The sequence below is a fragment of the Sprattus sprattus genome, assembly GCF_963457725.1.
Source record: "Sprattus sprattus genome assembly, chromosome: 17".
Lineage (NCBI taxonomy): Eukaryota > Metazoa > Chordata > Actinopteri > Clupeiformes > Clupeidae > Sprattus > Sprattus sprattus.
In genome coordinates, this window is record NC_137915.1 from 19,720,041 (window position 1) to 19,745,775 (window position 25,735).

Genomic DNA, 25,735 nt, shown 5'->3' on the forward strand with positions numbered 1-25,735 from the left:
TTTAAATAAAATATAAGTGTTTGGGTGGAGAGCTCGACACTAACAAGGTCTCTACAGTTTTAAATTATAGATGGTGTGAGATGTTGAGGCCAAAGATAATGAAGCAGTTGATGAAATGATCAAAACATGCAGAGCACAGACAGTTTGTGTGTTTTATAGAATGAGTAGGATTTAAGGAGCATCCTTGGATGCCTAGATATACATAATTTATAGATATCACAGTAGTTCTGTAAAAACAAAAATAGTTACAATTACAATATTACAGTAATACAAATAATAATTTCATGCAGTCTTAGTATTGGACAGCATCTAGAGCTACAGTCAGGAATAATACCTGGAAAATATGTAGCATACATTTCACTTTAAAAGCTGTTAAGTGCAGAAATATTGATTTGTACGTAGGTAATGAGATATTGGATGAGAAAATGCTTCCTGTGTTTCTTTGTTGGAATAACGGCATGACCTCTTCCTCAGGATCTGCTGTGCTTTCAGTTGGACAATCATAATGCTGCTGAACCTGTGTAGTGTTAAGGTCAGTGTGTGTTTTACAGATGCTAGCGATCACCACGTGCCTGCGTCATCACACACTCCATAGCTGCCCATATTCATCACTGTGTCACTACTTTTGTATGCTGTTTCATTGGGGAGTGTGTGTGTGTGTGTGTGAGAGAGAGAGAGAGAGAGAGAGAGAGAGAGAGAGAGAGAGAGAGAGAGAGAGAGAGAGATAGAGCTGAGTGGTCATGCTTTAGCATTGTGTGTTTGTGTAAGAGTGTGCGTGTGAGAGAGAGAGAGAGAAGGAGAGAGAGAGAGGGAGGAGAGAGAGAAAGAGAGATGGAGAGAGAGCTGAAAGATCATACTTTAGCATTGTGTGTGGGTGGTTAAGTGTGCATGTCTGACATCTTGGAAAGCCTTGTGCGTGTTGAAAAATACTCCAGAGCTTTGTTGTGCTTCTGAATATCCATTTCTTTCCCCACCAAACTCTTCTCCATATCATCTCTGTGCTCTGTACTCCATGCCAATTCCATCCTCATTAGTGCCCTGTGCATTGTGTCTGTGCTCTCTTGCCCCCCTGTGCATTGTGTCTGTGCCCTCTTGCCCCCTGTGCATTGTGTCTGTGCCCTCTTGCCCCCTGTGCAATGTGTCTGTGCTCCCTTGCCCCCCTGTGCAATGTGTCTGTGCCCCCTGTGCTTGCCTTAGAAGAGCATCTTCAACTTCCAACCTCTACCCCCCATCCCACAAAAATAAATAAACTATCTTAACCATCAAGTATGAGGCAATTTTACTTTTATATATAACCAAAACAATATAAGACATATACTGTATGTCCATTTTTGTAGGTTTTCTGAAACTTTGAAGAAGGCATACTTGTTTTAGTCTCACTCCTTCTCTTTACGTTTGATCTCTTTAGACACATGCATTGATAGGTCTCATAACATGAAGTGTATGTTCTTACTGCAGACATACCTCACAGTATGTAAGTACATAGTGTGGGTTTCAACTAGAGCTTGGCAAAGCCTGAATGGTACAGTTCATTAATAATCAAAGCATCTTTCGAAGTTCGTCAGAGAAATACAAGTATCTACAGTCCATATTTTTAAATCAAGGACACACCACACAAATGCATGCACAGTTTTTAGTGCAAGGTCTGAAGGTGTGCGTAGGCAATTACTGTTGTCCTTCACACTGCATAAATATGAGCTGCTGCTAAACACACTGGCGTTGGGAAAAAGGAACATGAATTGGAGGGTTTGGTTGTTTCAGCCAATCATAGTCGCCTGTTACCATTCCAAGTATTTTAGTTCAATATACTGTAGTGTGCCATCGGGGTATGTTTCGAGACTTTCGAGAAGTGGAGCAAATTCAAACAAGAGGAGCAATCAAAAACATTGCTCATAATTTCAGCGCATACTGCCCAATGAATGGAGCCTGTCTAGACAGCGAAAAGATGCAAAGCAACAACATGGATCTATTCTATTCACTTTTCCGATAATATATTTGGAAATATTTGTATTCGTAACTGTTGTTTAATTACATATTGATTTTCAGCAACTCTAACGGATTACAATAACATTAATTTTGTAATTTAACGATGTAACTCTATTACATGTAAGTAGTTACCCCACAACTCTGCATAGACACATACTGGCAGAGTGCAGACAAGCTGTGCTGTTATATGTCGTTTGCTAAAAGTGTGATAGTCGGCAGACGAGAGCAAACATCAAAGCCTGAACACTGCTGTGTACTCGCCTCACTTTCAGTCCGGGAGTCTCTCTTCAAAGAGTCTCCCCTATCGAGAGACTCAGCTTACCTACTGGTGCTGCCATTGGGAAGTGCAGGTTTTCATTTCACAAAAGGAGCCCTGCTGTGCAGTTATCCCACTTCTCATCTACATGTGTGTAATTGTAAGGTCCTAGTTACACCCACCTCTCCTACATGGTCTACATGAATGCATCATAAAAAATGGTAATACCCATTGAGTTATGCATATACAACTCCTATCCATGTAGATCACAGAGTTAAATGACTGTTAATTTAGTCTCACAGTGCCAGACATGTGTGCTAATAAACATCTGTTATATCATATACAGGTAACATGGCATCTGCATTGTGTCCTTGAGGTAGCTTGTGTCCTTCTTTCCTGGAGACATTTGACATCCAACCTTACCTGAGAAACGAATTACTTAAGCAATAAGGTTCGAGAGGCAGTACGGTATCGTCAATAATGTACTTGTTCGAGGGAGTTGTTAGGCCCGACGCGCAGCGGAGGGCCGGCAAACCCTCGAACAAGTACATTATTGACGATACCGTACTGACTCGAGTACCTTATTGCTTTTATAACACGGTTGCCAGCGACTTTATAAATATTAAGTACAATTAAAGTAAACAGTAAGCTGCCTTTCAGCACAAAAAAAGTTGTAGACACCAAACGTTGTGTATCGCATTTCAGTAGCCAAGAGAAAATAGTCCCCCTTTGTGTGGCTGTTGCTATGCAACAGACAAATAGCATTGGGAACTTAACGTCTGTTAGACCTAGCACAAAAGCTACTTGTGTTTCAAATGGGTTTTTGGTCTAAGCGCTAAAAGTCAACTGCAAATAATATTCGAGACTTTCAGTAAAGACTTTCAATACTCTGCAACATTCGCGTAGCACAGAAACAACTAACCGAGTCAATTTAGACATATAAAAAGTCGTGTAGATAGCTTAATTCACATGAAACATTCCCCACTACATTAGCCACAACACGCCGCCATCTTGGATAGATATTTCCTTTTGAGTGCGTAATGATATGGAACGCTCAGGTAGATGAAAACAGGTTGTACAGTTACTATACCGTAGAATATAGCACACCCCGGAACTAACTCTCAGAATGGTGGATTCCATCTACCCGTGTTATAATTCCATCTACCCGTGTTATAAAATAAAATATATCATTGTACACATTAATCAATTACAGGGGTTTTCAAACCTGCTCTTGGAGTCCCCTGACCTGCTTATCTTCTATCTTCCCCTGTTCCAAGTGCACCTCATTGAAATCAGTATGATTAAAATGCTAAAGCAGGTGCGTTCAGCTAATCAAGAAACGAATCAAGAGTGCCACAAACATGTTCAGTCAGGGAGAGTAGGAATGCAGGGCAGGGGAAGCCCAAAAGCAAAATTGAGAACCCTTCCATTAGACCATCATATGCACTGTTCGGTTCTGTGCCGTATTCCCCCTCAGAACCTGTACCAGAACCGGCTCCTGGGTCTGGCGGCCATGGCCTCGCCAACGCGGAGCTCCCAGGGCCGGCGCCGGTGCAAGGATGGGGCCCGGTTCAGCTTCACCCCCGAGCAGTATCTAAACGCCGGCCACGACCCACTGGCGCTGACCCGCTCCACCAGTGACACGGACCTGGTGTCGTCAGACAGCCGCTCCACGATCATGGTCAGCACCTCCTACTACGCCATCGGTCAGTCCCAGGACATGGTCATTTGCTGGGACATCAAAGAGGAGGTGGACCCCGGGGACTGGATCGGCATGTACCTCATCGGTGAGCGAGCTCAGCCTTGCCTCCTCAGCATCACTTCATCAGTAGAGGAGTGATTTCAGGCAGCATGGTGCATTGATTCCTACTCCTGTACCTCATAGTGCATGGTAGTATTACAGTAATACCGACAAGTAAAACTGACATTAGAATGCCTTCACTTGTCCTGTTCCTCTAAATACACATACAGTAACATCCATAGTCTAAATTATGGGTCATTGATTTTGAAATTGAATGAAATAGAATGGTAAGATTAGTTTGCAATTAACATCATTTAATGTGCAGAACATTGCATCTTCAGGCCATTTATTCTGTAAATATATACCATATCATACACTTTACAATGTAAATGCTGAACCTTGCACATCATCGCATTAGGTGAGAATCTCAGCTTGAAATAAATATGGAAATAAATTAAGGAATGTTTACTTTTAGATGAGGTCCAGTCGGAGAACTTCCTGGACTATAAGAACCGTGGTGTGAATGGTTCCCATAAAGGCCAGATAGTGTGGAAGATTGACTCCAGCTCCTGCTTCGTCGAATGTGAGTACGGAAAGCTCTCCAGATGAATTATGAAACTTTATCAATTACTAGAACAATACTTTAAGTTGCTATACTTAAATATAATATAGATATAATGCTATACTTGTTATACTATCCTCATATCATGACAATGCATTGGTTAACTTGAGCAATAAGTCACAGAATGAAAAGAGTGAGCTCCTCCTCTGCTCCTCCATCCCACTGTCCAGTACCGTCTGCTGCAGGTCCATCCCCAGCTTTTCATTCTTGGGGATGTCAAGCTTCCTGTGTCTCTCCATACACACACACACACACACACACACACACACACAGACATAGACACAGACAGAGACATAGACACACACACAGGCACACAGGTCCCCCACTGGTGGAGTGTCAAAGGAACATCTTATCTCTCCCACCAAAACAGCTTATAGCCCGTACTGTATATCTCTGAAAAGGGCACAGTCTCTCTCTCTCTCTCTCTCTCTCTCTCTCTCTCTCTCTCTCTCTCTCTCTCTCTCTCTCTCTCTCTCTCTCCCTCCCTCCCTCCCTCCTTCTCTCTGTCTCTCTCTCTCTCTCTCTCGCTCTCTTTCACTCTCTCTTTCTCTCCCTCCCTTCCTCCCTCTCTCTCTCTCTATCTATCTCTCTCTTTCTTTCTTCAGACTAGAGAGCTGACAGCAGACACTTGTTTACTGACATACAAGGGACTATTGCATACACTTGTGAATTGGTGTAAGCAGCTGAATTGAGAAATAGGGAGAAGATGGCATAAAATAAAGCAAAGACCAAAGAAAACATGGATATGAGTTTTCACTTGCTGCTGCTTTCCAACACATTAAATAGTCACTGTTTAAACTGAATCCTGCTAAAATGAAACCGATGTTCCTTGTATAGGAACAATGTGGTGCTGGTGGTTTAAACAGGTTTAAACGGTTAAGGAGTGAAATTTCACCACATTTGTTATCTGACAGCAGACCAGGTGTGAGCTATTCTGATATCCCCATGAAAAATGGGACAGCGGCAAACTGTGCCACACTCGATCCATTTATAGAAGGTGTAGTAACCACTTGTGCTAGCTACCTGTTTCTCTGTGGCCAATTCAGGAGGGAGTCAGTCTCCTCACGGAGATGTGTGTGTGTTTGTGTCTGTGTGCTTGCTTCTGTGTCCCTGAGAACATTATTGCAGACACTCTTAAGAATGTATGTGTGCCATTACGTTTGTGCCTGTATGTGTGTGTGCGTGTGTGTGTGTGTATGTGTGTTTGTGTGTGTGTGTGTGTGTGTTTGTGTGTGTGTGTGTTTGTGTGTGTGTGTGTGTGTGTGTGTGTGTGTGTGTGTGTGTGTGTGTGTGTGTGTGTGTGTGTGCGCATGTGTGTGTGCGTGTGTGTGTGTGTGTGTGTGTGTGTGTGTGTGTGTGTGTGTGTGTTTGTGTGTGCGCGCATGTGTGTGTGTGTGTGTGTTTGTGTATGTCTGCACTGTCATTGCCCTGCTAGACAGCTCTCTATTCGGTCCCATTGGCCCAGAACTAATAGTATATTGTGTTATTTAGTGTAGAAGGCTCAATGCTCGCAAGCTGTGGAACCAGTGCACCAAAATCCTTTACTTTACTGGTGGATGACCAAAGCGCCTCAGGGTCTTGAGTCACCAGGCTTTGGTCCTTTGTCAAGTCGGACTGTAAAGAACATGTGGAACATCAAAGACCGTGTCAAGTGCATTATGACTCTCAAAACATAGAGCTGCTACAGGCCTATAATGTTATCTACTGACACGTGATAGATGTGTGATGTCTCCCTTTTATTCCCTTTCCAAGCTCAATACAATTTCATACAACTATTGCCTATAGTACTACAGTCACAAACAAAAGCATTAATATTATTTTTGGCTTAAGAACAAGGCTGACAAAGTATCAGGACAACGGCCAGAAGCAGAGCAGACTGAGTGAATGATGAAATAAAGTAATTTAATGGGCTTCTCTGAACAAGCCACAGGGCAGAACTCTGAACCCAGAGACATAGAATCAAAAAGACAGCAGTACAAAGTAACAGGCAAAATCACCATCCAGGATACCAACAACAGTCATGTGGCATAAACACTTGGCTTAAACCAGGCTCAAAAGAAATTAAGGACCAGAGTTAGAAAAGCTGGCAAAGATCCAAAGCTAAATAAACAGGCAGAAGTACAAGAGTCAAGGCAAAGACGTGAACTTGGCATGGGAGAAATCAGAGTGATAATCCAACAACAAGTGCAGATCTTGGCAGAGCTTGGAAAGCTGTATCTGATTAGGTGTGTGGGCGGGAGCACTGGTCATAGGCTCAGCTAGCCGTCTGTCAGGAATCAGGGGGAAAAAAGGTTCCAGGGAAAAACATGGAGTGGAACAAGAGGGAACACACAAATAAACACAGCATGACAGGACAAAGGGAAAACACAGACCAGGATCTTGAGGTACTTGGCAGGATAGTGTCATGAAGTACACTGGACAGACATCCTTAAATGTGTATATGTTATTCATCATGTTGAGACCACTTCGCGTAAGCCTTTATTCCCATGCTACAGCATTTCAAGCTTTATGTGTGTTAATGAAGGCTTGTGTCACACAAACAGAATGAAATATAAGTACATATGAAACGTATTATGTAAATGCATATGAAAACCTAAAAAGACAAAAACGTACTAACCATTTGTAAGAACCTACACCAATGATATGGGAAATTATTTCATGTCTTCTTTTATGACCTATAATTGCTCATGTTTGATGTATGCCTTTGTGTCCCCCTTTTCTGGTTGCAGCCGAGACCAAGATCTGTTTTAAGTACTACCACGGCGTGAGCGGAGCACTGAGGGCCACCACACCCAGCGTCACTGTGAAGAACTCTTCAGTGATGGTGAGAGCACCCACACACACCTCTCTGTCCCTCTTTCTATCTCTCTTCCTCTCTTCCTTCTCCCTCTTTCTCTCTCTCTCTGTCTCTCTTCCTCTCTTCTGCATCCCTCTTTCTCTCTCTCTCTGTCTCTCTTCCTCTCTTCCTTCTCCCTCTTTCTCTCTCTCTCTGTCTCTCTTCCTCTCTTCCTTCTCCCTCTTCTTCTCTCTCTCTGTATGGGGGGGGGGGGGCTAATTTAATTGACGCGCATCAAGCAAAGCAATGAGCAACGACCAGAGTCCGTTGCGTACGAACTAAAGCTATCAGGTGGCATGTGGGGCTGACCCATATTTGCGCTTGGGCTTTTGCTCTTAGATTACAAAAATGATTTTGCCGAGTTATTAAATTAGCTTTGGCCTCTGCTTGTTGCTTGTGTCTTTGCTCGCTGCCCATCACACACACACAGATGTACATACACACACAAAAAGTTCATCTGTTGCTTCAGTGGAAGTCACTACTACTACTCATTTGTGAGAATATGGTGTGCTTAATCTCAAAACGTCATAATGGGGATTGTCGGATACTTAGATGGTGTTAGATGGGTCATTTATAGTATGCAACATTATTCTAAAATAAGTCTTTATTGTAATAGTCCTTTTCCTACTACTCATTTGTGAGAATATGTGCTTAATCTCAAAACGTCATAATGGGGATTGTCGGATACTTAGATGGTGTTAGATGGGTCATTTATAGTATGCAACACTATTCTAAAATAAGTCTTTATGGTAACAGTCCTTTGCCAATACATTAGATACATAGATGCATTCAGATCATTTAAGATTTTTAGTGAATTTGTATAAGATGGAAGTAACGCTTTTCACAGGTGATGATGGCATGTGAAGTGGCCAGGGCAAGCTGTGCATGAGGAACATGATTGATGAAATGGGCTCTGTCTTTTACTTCTCCTTTGAAATTCCATTCGACGCTACAGAAGTGTAGAGAGAGGCACATAGATGAAATGCATACTTTATCAATGACCCGCGTCAAGATAAGTCAGTCACTGATCTGACACACGAATTGCCATGGAAAAAATAGGTTGGCAATATTTAGATCTCTCCATTGTTCAGGGCCTGTCCCAGGGACGGACTGGCCATCGGGCATACCGGGCGTTTGCCCGCTGGGCCGGGGTGCAATATGGGCCGATGGTCCCGAATTTTAATTTTTTATTTTTTTCCCCATATAATGGTCTGACCGGCTGGCCCACGAAATTAGTTCATCAGCGGCCCTACTGACACTGGGCTGGCCCAATCACATCCCCTGGGCTGACCCAACACAAACCCCTTTCGATTTGGACCTGCCTACATAATGCATTAGGACGGTAAACAGCGTGGCCCATGGCCTTGACATGCTTGACACGCGCACGCTAGTCTGCGGCCCATTGGCCGTCTTCTTGAGTGACTAGGGTCTCGTCCATCATATCAGCAAACACCTTCTACCTTTAGCTAAACTTTGCCATCAGCTCCCGTGGATGACAGTGCTGGTGGCTACAGCCAGGGAGATACGATACAACGACCTACGGTAAGCTTACTGATCATGAATTAAAACGTCTCTAAAATATGTTTGACTTAGAACCTATGTTCTATGGCCAAGTTCGTTTGCATAGCTAAATACAAGACAAGTCTGTAGCTGTTGCTAGCCCTCAGCCTACTGTACTCTGAAACAGCCAGCCGTTAGCCTACACTCTATGTTGTGTGTTTGAGTGGTGCGCGGTGCCATGTCAATTGTTCCGAAAGCCCAGTATTCCCAAACCCTGGTATTCCGAAAATATGCCAATTTGTCCAGATACCGAATTATGATAGCCCGTTATACGCTCCAGTTTTCCCGTCCCCCCCGAAGTTCAGGAGCGTAGTTCAAACGTTAATGCCACCTCATCAAGCGCGTTTCCTACAGGAGGAAATAGACTCCCTTCTAGAAAAGGGAGCAATACAGCCTGTCCTCTCGGAGACGAGAACAGGGGGTTCTTCAGTCGCTATTTTCATGGAAAATATCGACCGATCTTATACCTCCGTATTCTGAACAAAGCTTTAAAGTGTATGATGTGTATTGCATTTAGATTAATTAAGACCACCACCTTAACACACAAACTCTTGTTGAACTCATACAGTAGTAGGTTCAGTGACGTGCGGTGAGACAGCTGTCTTCTGGAGCTTCTGCGAGCCCGTGAATCAATGTTTCGTTGGAATCATGATGTAACGTTGTTGTAGCGGGAATACAGCAATGCTATTTGTATTTTCTAATTGGCAGGTCATATGCATGATTCTAGACTTCGCTAAGCATTGAAGCGACTGAAACGGTGAATTTTGATCACATTCAGCGAAGTTAACAGGTAAAACGGGAGAAAAATAGGGCGTCTTTAGGCCGTCCTGCCTAAAAGTAGGGCGTCCCGTTTCTTCTTATTTTTTAGTAGACTATAGGGCAGACGCCCTGCTAGCTATAAGCCTGGTTGGTGTAGTAATTCGAGATTAAAAAGGTGTGTTATCGAATTTAATGGGCCGGTCTGGTTCAAAATGCCCGGGCCGATTTTTTGTCCCAGTCCGCCCCTGGCCTGTCCTACATGCACATCGATGCTCAGAACATCTTCAGTGTCTTTATAGCCCAAGCATGAAAACATGCCTTCATTAGGTCGTGTTCACCTCCTGGGCACAGACAAAGGACCCTTAACATGCTGCACATGAAAGGACTGATGGAGGGATTGTAATCGAAACGAACGAGGGGAAAGAAGGAGGGAAGGAAGAAAGGAAGGATGGAACGAAGAAAGGAAGGAAGAAGAGGTTGCATGCCACAGTGCTCTCAAGATTTTCCTTTTCTCCTCTCCTCCTCCTCCCCCATCCTTCCTGCTCTCGGGTCTAGAGGATTAGTGGACGGGAGAGAGAGAGAGAGAGAGAGAGAGAGAGAGAGAGAGGGAGAGAGAAATACAGAGGACAAGACCTTTTCGCCTGCAGCGTAATTTTATAGCTCTCTATAACTCCATCTGCCCCGCACCCCACCTCGTGAATCCTTAACTGGATTTATGGAGGATGAAGGAGGAGTTCCTCCACCCCCACCCCCAACCAACCCTCCATAAACTGCCCCCACCACCTTTTCCCTTTACAAAAGAGGCCGTTCAACATACCACCGGACGTACAATAGTACCTTTTAACATCGGTATCTAGTTTTGCCAACAATTTGCCTGTGCTTTATGAAGCCCCTCAAATCATACTGTAGGGTCCCCTAACTACTACCTGCTTTAGTGAAGCTTGTTATCCAGTGATAGTGATTCCCTCCCAGACGATTATGGTGCTGATGATGTAATGATGATGGGGGTTTGCCACTGGATGGAGTGCTGATGGGGGGTGGGGGGTGGGGGGGGGGTGCGTAAGAATGTCACTGCAGTGTTAGATTGCAGCCCTAAAGGCTGGCGGTCCACAAGGCGGGAGGTCTTAACCTTTGGCGGGTCATTGTTTGCATGTCACAGTGGTTTAAGAACATATAATCCAGTTACAATAAGCATGAAAATGCTCTTTAGCTTGAGCTACATTGTGGTAAAGAGGATTTGTTTCTGTCCATGAAGACGTGTTTGTTGACTGGGCCGTGGATAGAGTGTTATTGTCAATCACGTGGAGTGGCTCTTTTTCGTTGTGATTATCTGATGACAAGTCATTTCCATTTCTATAAATACTATATCACTACTAGCACTATTATACCCTTGCAACCCCATTTTTAAAATCCCTTTTAAACCCATTTTGAATATTTCATTAGAACTCCCATCCCTATAGCGCATCCATTAGCTCCACTGAGATGATACTGGCATCATACCCATATCTAATGAATGTCACCACCTAGCTTCCCACAACATGTCTCTAGGCAGTACTAGCCCTGTATCACTAGATTTTACACCCACGACTCTTTTCCCCTGTTCCTCAGTCCTTTGACATGTCGCCCGGGTCATAACACAAGTGTCCTTTGTTGGTAGCACGGAGACGGTCAAATGTTGTGCTAAGCCAGACACACTGACTCACTGTCACGGATACGGACCGCTATTGTGCTGCCGTGGTCCGTAGAAGTGCTGAGCGGCCCTAAACCTGATCCCAGCGCCTCCGCTCTCATCCCGGGGTAAAAATAACCCAAGGGGAAGAGGGAGCGGAAGGGCCCAGGGTCAGGTGCACCCGGACGAGGGGGAAAAGGCAGAGTCGTGAGGTAGGGGAGGGTGGATGTTCAGATAGGTAGAAGGACCGGGTCAGTGCTGGAGGTCTGGTCGGACTCACTGGCGTACGGCAGACTAGTACAGTGTAAGAGAATCAGGAGGAGGTGAGAGGACTGTGAGGGATGTCCCCGCGTAGAACCACCAGGAGGAGGAAGAGGGGGAGGGTCAAAACACTCTTGTGGTTATCAAGCTGGGTAAGACCGGGATGGAACGCTCTCTTGAAGTCTCTTCTGTCTTTCTATCTTTGTCTCTGTCTTCATCTTTCCTGTCACACTCCCTCTCCCCTCTCTTTTTCTCCTCTTGTCTCTATCTTTTCTCTCGCTCTCCCCCTGTCTGTCCAGTCTGAAGAGGTTAGCTGCTGAATTGTGTGCCTCTCCTATAGTAGTTTCCATTCGGCCACTCTTGACTTGAGGGTGTCAGAACTGTCATAAGAACTAAGACTATTTTTCTCTTGAAAAACAGTTACTGAAGATGTGAGATACATCACAGACCTCGTCATTTCTCTGCAACTCTCAAGGATGCTCTTTGTCTTTCTGTAGCTATTCTCTCTCTCTCTCTCTCTCTCTCTCTCTCTCTGTCTCTTGTTCTGTTTCTAGCTCTCATAGTTATGAGGAAATGGTTGTGGTATAAAGGAACCGATGGCTCCGACCCTCGCACAGAGAGGAGAGCAAGAGATCAGTTTCTGTTATCTGACAGGACGAGACAATGCAGAGAGAATGGCAAGGACATTGCACATCCCAGAATTCCATCGGCGCATTTAGAGCTTAGTGGCATGTTTCATAGTTAATCTTCAGCGTTATTCTCAAAGGATCGCTCGTTAGACTACTCAGGCTGTGATATTTTCTGTGTAGTTCCATTACATGTCTATTCACTTGTGTGGAATAGGGTGTGATACTGAGAGAACGTTTGCTTTTCTTTTGGAGTTTTCAGATTTGTGGCTCTTTGTTGGACTGCTATGTATCAGAGCTATTTTAAGGCGATCAAGCTGACACTTGCAAAACTTTGAAATGTGAATCCTGTGTCTTTCAGAATGCAGAACACATATTCTGCGGGGATGAATGCTAGTTTTGATGTGATGTGATGTGGAAAAAAATAAATGCATCTCTAAAAAGCATTCAATTAATACGCATTGATGCGTTTTTTTCAAGTCTCTGTATCGGTTGGACGACATTTCGTGCAACTCTTGTAGTAACTCAAACTCTTAACCTGGTGAGTTCTAGAACAGGCTGCATCCACGCATCGTGTTTTGTGGACTTGCTGCTCTGTGGTTTTGTTGAGAACGGGTCTTAAGGCGGCTAGGCAGAGAGGCCAGGACATCTGTGGGCAAAGAGGGATCTGGAGGTGGCGAAGTGGGTTTTGGGCAGCACCGCCATCTGCCCGCTCTTCGTCTCCAGATGGAGGTGAGGATTGCTTAGGGCTTTTCCTCAACACAAAAAAAGGGGGGGGCAAGTACACTTCCCCAACTTTGCTGGAAATGGTCATGAATTATGCTCAAATATTAATGCAGTTGGAAAGCTATACTTTGGTAGAATAGTGAGCTGGAGCAGCTGAAGAACATAACTCCAGTCTTGTTCTTAAATGCCCTCATTCATTTTGCTGTAACTGCGTGCCATTTTAATGTGCCTGCCACTGGCCTTTCTTGTGTTAGGTTTTTGGACAAAGGATTTAAATGCATGATGTTTCTGTCTTTTCATTTCTAACATTCAGAGACCAAGAGACTATTAGACACAGGATGTACTGAGAAAGGTAGCCTGGAGACATGCATGGAGTGGGTTATATGCAGCAAAAGGACTGCTAAAATAGATTCATGAAATGCTGCAGAATACCTAAGTGCAAGAATAGCTGCTGGTGCAAGAGCACAGTCATTTTTGGGAGGCAAAGCTGTCTGCACTGATGATGGTGAGATAAGCATGATTTAGTGTGGGGGATTTGCCAGTTTCTTATTAATTACTTGTTTATCTTGCAGAGAGGAGGTCACTGCAATCACAAGATTATTTTCTATTCTAATAGAAATTCCATGTGTTTAAGAAAGGGCAGAATAAAAATATGTGCATGAGAATTCCACCCGAGCTTTGGGAGATGCATTCACGGAATGCATTCATTAGCATGAGCCCAGAGCCCCCACATAAAAACAAGATGTGAGATGAACGATTGCCACCTAATGTATTCTTACACACCAACACAGTTGGTTTGTTGACCTTGTCGTTGTACACTGCGTGACTTGTGTATTACTCTAACTGCAAAGGGCAAACGGGGCATAAGCGCTTTGTGATGTAATGCATATCTGAATGCATGTTTCATGATGCCCTTAGAGCCAGCCTCTCAGAGTTGCTCTCTGTTGGGTGACTAGCGTCTGTGTGTGTGAGTGACAGAAATGGCGTTTGTGTGCCTCTTGAAAGGCTTTGGGGGAAATGTTGCCTTCTGTCCAAATATGATAGCATGCATTGTTTGATTACAATGCATACATTGTATACGTTTGCATGTTCTTTGCAAGGTGAGACAGTGTGCAGAGTCTGTATGGTTATATTTGAGGATGTGAAGATGTTTACAGTCTGTTTGTGTGTGTGTGTGTGTGTGGGTGTGTGTGTGTCCGGTGGGTGTGTGTGTGTGTGTGTGTCCGATGTGTGTGTGTGTGTGTGTGTGTATGTGTGTATGTGTGTATGTGTATGGCACGTGCTGAGTCACTCTGTTTTAACCTCTCACGTGGCATTCTCCTGCTATTAGCATCCAGACACCGCAATGCTGAGAAAGAGAAGCATTTTCTCCCCTTCAACCCCCCATCTCTCTTGTCCATTTCATTCCTCCCCTCTCTTAACCTCTCCTCTTCAGTCCTAGCCTTCCCTCTCCTCCCTATTTTTCAGATCCACTTCACACCTTTCCCCTCCTCTGTCATTACTGTTTCTTTTCTCTTCCAGCTCTTTTCTACTCCCTTGCTTCTGGTCTCCTCAATCTCTTATTCTATCCTCTCCTCTGTTCTCATCTCCTCTTTTTTACCCTTCTCTTCTCCTCTCTCCTCTCCTTTCCTCTTCTCCTCCCCTTCCCTCTCCTTTCTTTACCTCTCATCTCCTCTCCTCTCCTCTCCTTTTCTCTCCTCCTCTCCTCTCGTCTCCTCTTATCCTCTCCTTTCATTTCTCTCCTCCTCTCCTCTCCTCTCCTCTTCTCTTCTCTTCTCTCCAGCCTATTGCTCTACCCATTATTCTGCTCAGTGCCACATATAACTGCTGTCCTCTAGCACAACACCAGCTCGTCTTTCAGGCAGAAGCTTTTGGGCATGTCAGCAGATCCCCATCCTCTCACCCCCCATTCCCCACCCCCCAAGCACTCTCTGTGTAGTGTGCCTCAGTCAGCCATGCCACTGCCTCACACTTAGCTAGCTTTGGCAGGCACTTGTTGTATGGAAGAAACCTACACAACAATCCCTCAAGATATGTACTGTCACTTTTGGTGGGAGACTTGGAGTTACACCAAAGTCCTTGTAGGCAAGTTTTGCCACTCGGCAGCCATCTTGTCAACGACCCTGGGCAGCTGTTTCAGTCAAACAAAAGCAGGCTCCTATCTAAATGAAGAGAGATTAGTAACTCCACACAGGATAATCAAACATTTAAAGGACATCATATCAATCTGTGTTTAAATCTGAAATAAACGGTGTGAACATGTTTTCCCAAACCACTCAAATAGGGCAAAAAAATGCTTTATTCTTTGTGTTATGAAGCTCAGGTAATATTAATACTACTACTACTGTAATAATAATAATAATAAAAATGTGAGTTATGCTGTTTCCATCAATGTGATGAGAATTATGGATTCCCCTCCTGATTCTCCATTAATTTTCCCGTCAGTGATTCGTCTCCTCCCTTAGAACATCTCTGGCTGCACCATATTCATTCAAGTAGCTCCACTATGCTATTAGTCTGGGTAGGGCACTAAATAACATTATTTAGAGCTGTGTCGATATGTGTGGAATAGGTCATGTCATTGCTGTTTGCTTGTTGGCCACAATAGGTTTCATTAAGGGACCTTAACTGGAATTGAAAGGTGTTGATGCCTAGGGCTTCCCTCTCTGTTCATTTGGCCTTTGATTTCAGTGGAATGGAGCTACCTTTTGTTTCCTCGAGGAGTTTCCCCCCTAATGCCGGTAATTTGCTGTGCACTCCGACACTAATATGATTCAGATAACATCATGTGTCTGCCTGTCTGCATATCCGTGGGGATAATACGGGATTTAAGCGCTTCCCTATCTACACTCTGTCACCTTTTGTGTTATCAGATTTAGAGTAAATCTCAGTGGAGCTGGTGCACTCAGCTTGTCAACAGCCTTGTGTGTGACGCAGGGGAAACAAGCGAGACAGGCCTGGGAATGGAGTTCATTTTTGGATTTAAGGGTGAATCGATGGGTGTTTCGAGGCATGCCACTGATTATTTTAATCTGTCTGTGTTTGCAGTTAATCCGTAAAAAGCTCTTGCTATTGTGCGTGGGGGGCACAGAGGGGACTGGCTTTGCTGTTTGACGTTGAGAGACAAAGGATTTGCATCTCATTTAGCTGGAAGTGGCACAAACACCTACACTGGCTATTTGTTTTTCAGGGATTCTTTGAAAGGCAGGAATCATTTTTCTGTCATGTTGTAATAGCCATTCTTGCCCTCAGATATGACCCACAAACCAATCAACTTTTCGGACTTGTATGTCTCAGTGAGCCAGTTTGCGGTTGGTGGGGGGCAGACTTTCTAAAATTGCCACATGCAGAACAGGGGAGACGAGAGATTGAATTTATAAATAAAATCTTGATTGTTCGTTAAACTGACATCAGTGCACACTTCATAACACTCCAGCTTACAGACTGTGTGTGTGCATGTGCCTGTGTCTGTATGCATGCCTGTGTGTGTGTTAATGTGTGTGTGTGTGTGTGTGTGTGTGTGTGTGTGTGTGTGTGTGTGTGTGTGTGTGTGTGTGTGTGTGTGTGTGTGTGTGTGTGTTTGTGTGTGTGTGTGTGTGTGTGTGTGTGTGTGTGTGTGTGTGTGTGTGTGTGTGTGTGTGCGTGAGTGTGTGTGAATGTGTATGTATCTGTGTGTGTGTGCAAGTGTGTGTGTGTGCATGTGTGTGTGTACGTGGGTGTGTGTGCATGTGGGTGTGTACGTGGGTGTGTGTGAATGTGTGTATCTGTGTGGGTGTGTATGTGTGAGCATATGTGTGTGTGTTTTACACTATGTTTGTGTGTCTCTGTCTCTGTGTGTGTGTGTGTTTGTGTGTGCATGAGTGTGTGTGTGTATCTGTGTGTGTGTGTATATGTGAATATGTGTGTGTGAATCTGTATGCATGCATGTGTGTGTGTGTGTGTGTGTGTGTGTGTGTGTGTGTGTGTGTGTGTGTGTGTGTGTGTGTGTGTGTGTGTGTGTGTGTGTGTGTGTGTGTGTGTGTATGAGTGATAGTGACTCCCATCAGTGGGGCACTATATAAACTTTTCTCTGTTCTGAGAACAGTCCTCCCCTGGGATGTGTCATCGGGCTCTTCCTCTTCCTGTACTCCTGGATCGATGCAAGCTTTAACGAATGCAGCCTATTGATCACAGCAGCTAGAAGTTAGCCGTTAGCAGGACCGCTAATGGCTCTTAAGCAGTGCAATGCTACTCCTAGAGTGAAGATGGGAGGAGGAATGTCATGTACTTTCAGTAAAGCGTTTGACCACTTCGCTTCTCTTCTCTCTTTCTCTAATCACATATTCTTATGCTCGACCTCTCCTCTCTTCTCTGGTTGTCATTTACTCCTGAAACGTGAGTTTCTTGGGATTCCCTCTTTGGAACAAGGTGGAATATTCATTTCCCCTTGCATTATTGTTCTGTCACCATCTTGCTCTCTCTCTCTCTCTCTCTCTCTCTAGCTCATGCACTCTCTCACTGTCTTTTTCCCTCTCTCTATCCAGCTATTAAAGCCTGTGGCCTGTCCGGAGGTCACCCAGAGTCTGGGCAGCAGGCGCCTCATCAACTTCTCCCTGTCAGGTGAGTCTCAGACCCCACTCTGCTAAGGATCTCTTCTGCTCTGCACATTTGGTTTTTCTAAGTCTCAGGACTCCATTGATTGCTTAAGAGGAACCTCTCTAGGTTTAAGATGTAGTTTAAGACAACACGTTGTGTGTTTTAAAGGTGTATTTTAATGCTGCCAAAGATGTTGTGTTTGCCAAAGAGTAGCAAGTTGCTAATGTAGCAGGGATACAGAGTTTAGGGAGGTGATCAACCGGTGCAGTCTCATTTCATGAAATGTCTAAACAGTTACCCAGTATACCCAGACTAGTGCGTCTGTCCATGTAGAACATTCCTCAAAGCCCTCACATCAAGCAGATAACATCCCTTTGCTCTTTGCTTGCCTGAAGTGCTACACTTGCACTCTCTTCACCTCTCCCTCTCCCTCTCTCGGTCTCTCTCTCTCTCTCTCTAACTGAGGGCATGGTGTTGTGGAGTGCTGGGTTTTCTCGTTGTTATTTTTTGAGAGCTGAGCAATCCTTCTCTTTGAAACTCCTTCAGCCTTTTCCTCTCTCTCTCTGTTACATCAGTATAATGGCAAACTATTGCTGGTATTATAATGCGACCACAAGATGCAGCTGTGAACTTATTCTTTTAAGTATGAAATATTTATATTTACATTGAATTGTCACTTTTGGGATTAAGTAAATGACAACAATAATTAATGTAATGATTGGGATTAAGTCAATGACAACAATCACAAATGTAACTAGAATGCGTTTCGTGAACGAACTGCGAGAGTGTGCTTGCTCTGTGACAGAGAGAAGAAGTGCCTATGAATTAACATGTATTTACATCTACTCAATCAGTGTAGTGGGGCCTTCTTCCAATATATTTTAGCAAGCAACCAAGCTCAACCATTATATTTTGGCTCCACTGACGTTTAGACATATGAGGGTATCTCAGAGTTTCGTTATACTGACTTACTGAGCTAAGTGAATTGTTGAAATTGCTATCTTGGTAAAAGGAAACATCTCTGCAACAATATTAGAATGAATGCGGTTACATAGCCAGCTTTACTTAAAGTTTATTGTAAGATAGGCCTATATGTTAGACTTAATGCAGTTAGAGTTAGTCTGTAGGTGTAGTATCAAACGTAAGCAACACTTTTACTGTATAGATAGAGAGCACGTGTATCACATTGGTTTATAGTCTGTCAAATTAGTTCTAGTTATTGGTGTTCGTTGCCATACAAAGTTAGTCTTCTCTTATAAGCCTAGGTAGTACATCTGATTAGAGCTAGCAACCATGAATTGCAGATTAAGGGGTCCCCTATGTCAGTGTTCATTTTGGCAGCTATTTTTAGATTCAGTCTTAAGACAAAAATGCATATTAGTTTTAGTCACATTTAGTCATAGTTATCCTTCTTAGTTTCAGTCTAGTTTTCGAAAACTCATTACAATTTAGTCTAGTTTTAGGCACATTTAAAATTCCATATTATAGCCACATTAAACTCATTCCCTTCCCTTCTCAGGCCCAGGGACCTCCTGTGTTGTGTCAACTGCATAGTAGTCTAGCTTGCAGTACTTACATTGTGGATGCAATTAGTCTCCAAGATACAGATCTCATGCCTACAGCTGAATTCGAATTTGTTTGTAATAAATAATCGAATGTGATGATGAAGTACGGTACGCAGCGTCTTAACTGAAGCTCAACTCAACTATAACAGCAGCTAGCTTGCCGCTAACTGAAAACACATCGGAACACAGTGGCTAGCTAGGTAGCTAGCTGCTAATAAGTAACATATAAGTAACACATCAGCAGTAATGAATCAAGTGTACTGATATTAAATGTACTACTAAATGTACTACTAACATGCCATTCTTAAATTAAAGCCAGTGACATGATGGTTAACGATTAACGAGTTAACGATGGATACCGACAATTAGCATACCTAGCTAGGTAGCATTACCATTGGATTTCAATGGCAGTTATGCTAGCTCTGGCTATCCAGTCAAAGGAGCCTTGTTTCTGGACACGTATCACTTGACGAGCGAGGGCAATACAGTCATCTGGAAAGTTTAAAATGATACTAAACGAAGGGAAATCTACTGTATGGAGAATTTTCTGCTCAGTAGACAATGCAGATTCTAATTAGGCTGGTGGATATGTCCAATGTAAGAAGTGTGAAGTTTTAATGAAATATGATTGATGCAACTGTCGTTCTCCATAACAACTTGGATTAACCTGGATGGCTGGATGAAGTTTCAGACCGAACGTCAAAGATCTTCAATGGTAAGACTTGTCGGTTGTGCCTCTGTTGGTGTCTGTCTCGTAAAACGTGAATTTTATTAAAGCATAGCGTGTGTATTGTGTAGCTATTTCATTCCGAGATTGCAGGGGAGTGAAATGCTCCGCTCTGCTGCTGGTATACAGACAGCCGGAAAGGTTAACAAACGGAATGAAATAGCTACACATTACACACGCTATGCCTTAATAAAACCCACGTTACTCACATACTGGTTAACACTGTTAGAGCGGGTGTATAAACTGTACCTGAAACTGTTGCCACTACATTCGTTTTAATATTTTGCACTCTCTATCTAACCACTTCTGGCATTTAAGAGAGCTTCTCCTATGTCAACTGATCTAATGTCAGTTGGCTAGAGTGCGTGACGTCACAATGGCTCAACCTTCCCCATGTTAGTCAATGAGAGAAAAAGGGGATGAAAAAGAGGGATAAAAAAGGAGTGGCAAAGAGTATCGCCACGAAAAGTCATAGCAACCTGCACCGGGTCGGGCCGGACATTTTGGTGTTTGAATGGCGTCTCTAGCTCAAACGGGCGAGGAGGAGTTAGCTGCAAGAAAAACGGGGAGAATAAATAAATAAACTAGAATGCGTTTCGTGAACGAACTGCGAGAGTGTGCTTGCTCTGTGACAGAGAGAACAAGTGCCTATGAATTAACATGTATTTACATCTACTCAATCAGTGTAGTGGGGCCTTCTTCCAATATATTTTAGCAAGCAACCAAGCTCAACCATTATATTTTGGCTCCACTGACGTTTAGACATATGAGGGTATCTCAGAGTTTCGTTATACTGACTTACTGAGCTAAGTGAATTGTTGAAATTGCTATCTTGGTAAAAGGAAACATCTCTGCAACAATATTAGAATGAATGTGGTTACATAGCCAGCTTTACTTAAAGTTTATTGTAAGATAGGCCTATATGTTAGACTTAACACTAAAAGGTCTATATCCCTCGTCCGGGATATTTTTATTTTTGAGTTTTCGTCTTAGAGACATAAAAAGAACAACCACTTTAACATTGAACCCTTTTCTAATATTATTGCTGAGGTCTTCTAGAATAGAATCATATATTCCATTTGTGCATCAATGTTTTTAGTTAAGCAAAATGTACAAAAACATCAAGGCATGTCAGACAACTTAGAAAAGTCTAAAAGGCCTTGGACCTTAGAGTGTTAATGCAGTTAGAGTTAGTCTGTAGGTGTAGTGTCAAACGTAAGCAACACTTTTACTGTATAGATAGAGAGCACGTGTATCACATTGGTTTATAGTCTGTCAAATTAGTTCTAGTTATTGGTGTTCGTTGCCATACAAAGTTAGTCTTCTCTTATAAGCCTAGGTAGTACATCTGATTAGAGCTAGCAACCATGAATTGCAGATTAAGGGGTCCCCTATCTCAGTGTTCATTTTGGCAGCTATTTTTAGATTCAGTCTTAAGACAAAAATGCATATTAGTTTTAGTCACATTTAGTCATAGTTATCCTTCTTAGTTTCAGTCTAGTTTTCGAAAACTCATTACAATTTAGTCTAGTTTTAGGCATATTTAAAATTCCATATTATAGCCACATTAAACTCATTCCCTTCCCTTCTCAGGCCCAGGGACCTCCTGTGTTGTGTCAACTGCATAGTAATAGTAGTCTAGCTTGCAGTACTTACATTGTGGATGCAATTAGTCTCCAAGATACAGATCTCATGCCTACAGCTGAATTCGAATTTGTTTGTAATAAATAATCGAATGTGATGATGAAGTACGGTACGCAGCGTCTTAACTGAAGCTCAACTCAACTATTACAGCAGTTAGCTTGCCGCTAATGCTAACTGAAAACACATCGGAACACAGTGGCTAGCTAGGTAGCTAGCTGCTAATAAGTAACATATATAAGTAACACATCAGCAGTAATGAATCAAGTGTACTGATATTAAATGTACTACTAAATGTACTACTAACATGTCATTCTTAAATTAAAGCCAGTGACATGATGGTTAACGATTAACGAGTTAACGATGGATACCGACAATTAGCATACCTAGCTAGGTAGCATTACCATTGGATTTCAATGGCAGTTATGCTAGCTCTGGCTATCCAGTCAAAGGAGCCTTGTTTCTGGACACGTATCACTTGACGAGCGAGGGCAATACAGTCATCTGGAAAGTTTAAAATGATACTAAACGAAGGGAAATCTACTGTATGGAGAATTTTCTGCTCAGTAGACAATGCAGATTCTAATTAGGCTGGTGGATATGTCCAATGTAAGAAGTGTGAAGTTTTAATGAAATATGATTGATGCAACTGTCGTTCTCCATAACAACTTGGATTAACCTGGATGGCTGGATGAAGTTTCAGACCGAACGTCAAAGATCTTCAATGGTAAGACTTGTCGGTTGTGCCTCTGTTGGTGTCTCGTAAAACGTGAATTTTATTAAAGCATAGCGTGTGTATTGTGTAGCTATTTCATTCCGAGATTGCAGGGGAGTGAAATGCTCCGCTCTGCTGCTGGTATACAGACAGCCGGAAAGGTTAACAAACGGAATGAAATAGCTACACATTACACACGCTATGCCTTAATAAAACCCACGTTACTCACATACTGGTTAACACTGTTAGAGCGGGTGTATAAACTGTACCTGAAACTGTTGCCACTACATTCGTTTTAATATTTTGCACTCTCTATCTAACCACTTCTGGCATTTAAGAGAGCTTCTCCTATGTCAACTGATCTAATGTCAGTTGGCTAGAGTGCGTGACGTCACAATGGCTCAACCTTCCCCATGTTAGTCAATGAGAGAAAAAGGGGATGAAAAAGAGGGATAAAAAAGGAGTGGCAAAGAGTATCGCCACGAAAAGTCATAGCAACCTGCACCGGATCGGGCCGGACGTTTTGGTGTTTGAATGGCGTCTCTAGCTCAAACGGGCGAGGAGGAGTTAGCTGCAAGAAAAACGGGGAGAATAAATAAATAAACTAGAATGCGTTTCGTGAACGAACTGCGAGAGTGTGCTTGCTCTGTGACAGAGAGAACAAGTGCCTATGAATTAACATGTATTTACATCTACTCAATCAGTGTATTGGGGCCTTCTTCCAATATATTTTAGAAAGAAACCAAGCTCAACCATTATTTTTTGGCTCCACTGACGTTTAGACATATGAGGGCATCTCAGAGTTTCGTTATACTGACTTACTGAGCTAAGTTAATTGTTGAAATTGCTATCTTGGTAAAAGGAAACATCTCTGCAACAATATTGGAAAGAATGCGGTTACATAGCCAGCTTTACTTAAAGTTTATTGTAAGATAGGCCTTTATGTTAGACTTAATGCAGTTAGAGTTAGACTGTAGGTCTAGTATCAAACGTAAGCAACACTTTTACTGTATAGATAGAGAGCACGTGTATCACATTGGTTTATAGTCTGTCAAATTAGTTCTAGTTATTGGTGTTCGTTGGCATAAAAAGTTAGTCTTCTCTTATAAGCCTAGGTAGTACATCTGATTAGAGCTAGCAACCATGAATTGCAGATTAAGGGGTCCCCTATCTCAGTGTTCATTTTGGCCGCTATTTTTAGATTCAGTCTTAAGACAAAAATGCATATTAGTTTTAGTCACATTTAGTCATAGTTATCCTTCTTAGTTTCAGTCTAGTTTTCGAAAACTCATTACAATTTAGTCTAGTTTTAGGCACATTTAAAATTCCATATTATGTAGTAACCTGACCAAAGACACGGACAACGGAGAACGATGTATCAACATGTAGCTTTATGTAGAATCTTAGAAGTGTCGCCATACAGAGTAGCCACAGGTCTTTTTACTCGTGCATTCACAGAACAAAGGAAATGCATAATGCCAGTGTCACTTTATAGTAGAGCCCCGCCTGGTGGTACAACAGAGAACTACTATCTTAAACATTACAACAGTTTTAGTCACATTTAGTCATAGTTATCCTTCTTAGTTTCAGTCTAGTTTTCGAAAACTCATTACAATTTAGTCTAGTTTTAGGCACATTTAAAATTCCATATTATAGCTACATTAAACTCCTTCCCTTCCCTTCTTAGGCCCAGGGACCTCCTGTGTTGTGTCAACTGCATAGTAGTCTAGCTTGCAGTACTTAAATTGTGGATGCAATGGATTGGATTAGTGGATTAGTCTCCAAGATACAGATCTCATGCCTACAGCTGAATTCGAATTTGTTTGTAATAAATAATCGAATGTGATGATGAAGTACGGTACGCAGCGTCTTAACTGAAGCTCAACTCAACTATTCCAGCAGCTAGCTTGCCGCTAACGCTAACGCTAACTGAAAACACATCGGTACACATAGTGGCTAGCTAGGTAGCTAGCTGCTAATAAGTAACATATATAAGTAACACATCAGAAGTAATGAATCAAGTGTACTGATATTAAATGTACTACTAACATGCCATTCTTAAATTAAAGCCAGTGACATGATGGTTAACGATTAACGAGTTAACGATGGATACCGACAATTAGCATACCTAGCTAGGTAGCATTACCATTGGATTTCAATGGCAGTTATGCTAGCTCTGGCTATCCAGTCAAAGGAGCCTTGTTTCTGGACACGTATCACTTGACGAGCGGGGACAATACAGTCATCTGGAAAGTTTAAAATGATACTAAACGAAGGGAAATCTACTGTATGGAGATATTTCTGCTCAGTAGATTCTAATTAGGCTGGTGGATATGTCCAATGTAAGAAGTGTGAAGTTTTAATGAAATATGATTGATGCAACTGTCGTTCTCCACAACAACTTGGATTAACCTGGATGGCTGTAGTTTCAGAACGAACGTCAATGGTAAGACTTGTCGGTTGTGCCTCTGTTGGTGTCTCGTAAAAGGTGAGTTTTATTAAAGCATAGCGTGTGTATTGTGTAGCTATTTCATTCCGAGATGGCATGGGAGTAAAATACTCCGCTCTGCTGCTGGTATACAGACAGCCGGAAAGGTTAACAAACGGAATGAAATAGCTACACATTACACACGCTATGCCTTAATAAAACCCACGTTACTCACATACTGGTTAACACTGTTAGAGCGGGTGTATAAACTGTACCTGAAACTGTTGCCACTTGCCACTACATTCGTTTTAATATTTTGCACTCTATCTAACAACTTATGGCATTTAAGAGAGCTTCGCCTTCTTCTATCTCAACTGATCTAATTTCAGTTGGCTAGAGCGTGTGACGTCACAATGGCTCAACCTTCCACCATGTTAGTCAATGAGAGAAAAAGGGGATGAAAAAGAGGGATAAAAAAGGAGTGGCAAGGGGTACCGCCACGAAAAGTCATAGCAACCTGCACCGGATCGGGCCGGACGTTTTGGTGTTTGAATGGCGTCTCTAGCTCAATCGGGCGAGGAGTAGTTAGCTGCAAGAAAAACGGGGAGAATAAATAAATAAACTAGAATGCGTTTCGTGAACGAACTGCGAGAGTGTGCTTGCTCTGTGACAGAGAGAACAAGTGCCTATGAATTAACATGTATTTACATCTACTCAATCAGTGTAGTGGGGCCTTCTTCCAATATATTTTAGCAAGCAACCAAGCTCAACCATTATATTTTGGCTCCACTGACGTTTAGACATATGAGGGTATCTCAGAGTTTCGTTATACTGACTTACTGAGCTAAGTGAATTGTTGAAATTGCTATCTTGGTAAAAGGAAACATCTCTGCAACAATATTAGAATGAATGCGGTTACATAGCCAGCTTTACTTAAAGTTTATTGTAAGATAGGCCTATATGTTAGACTTAATGCAGTTAGAGTTAGTCTGTAGGTGTAGTATCAAACGTAAGCAACACTTTTACTGTATAGATAGAGAGC

General features: G+C 42.7%; 1 protein-coding gene across 1 annotated transcript in view; it reads left to right on the forward strand.

Annotated features, from left to right (window-relative positions):
- Positions 1–505: 505 nt before the first annotated feature.
- The window catches only part of hecw1a (HECT, C2 and WW domain containing E3 ubiquitin protein ligase 1a), a gene marked incomplete at both ends in the record, with an annotated part of 69,212 nt that continues 43,982 nt past the window's right edge, over positions 506–25,735 (forward strand). Inside the window, 5 exons of the mRNA XM_080855688.1 lie at positions 506–532; positions 3,720–4,029; positions 4,459–4,566; positions 7,335–7,429; positions 17,566–17,641. Of these exons, the coding sequence (XP_080711814.1) occupies positions 506–532; positions 3,720–4,029; positions 4,459–4,566; positions 7,335–7,429; positions 17,566–17,641 (616 nt within the window). The remainder of the gene's footprint in view (positions 533–3,719; positions 4,030–4,458; positions 4,567–7,334; positions 7,430–17,565; positions 17,642–25,735) is intronic.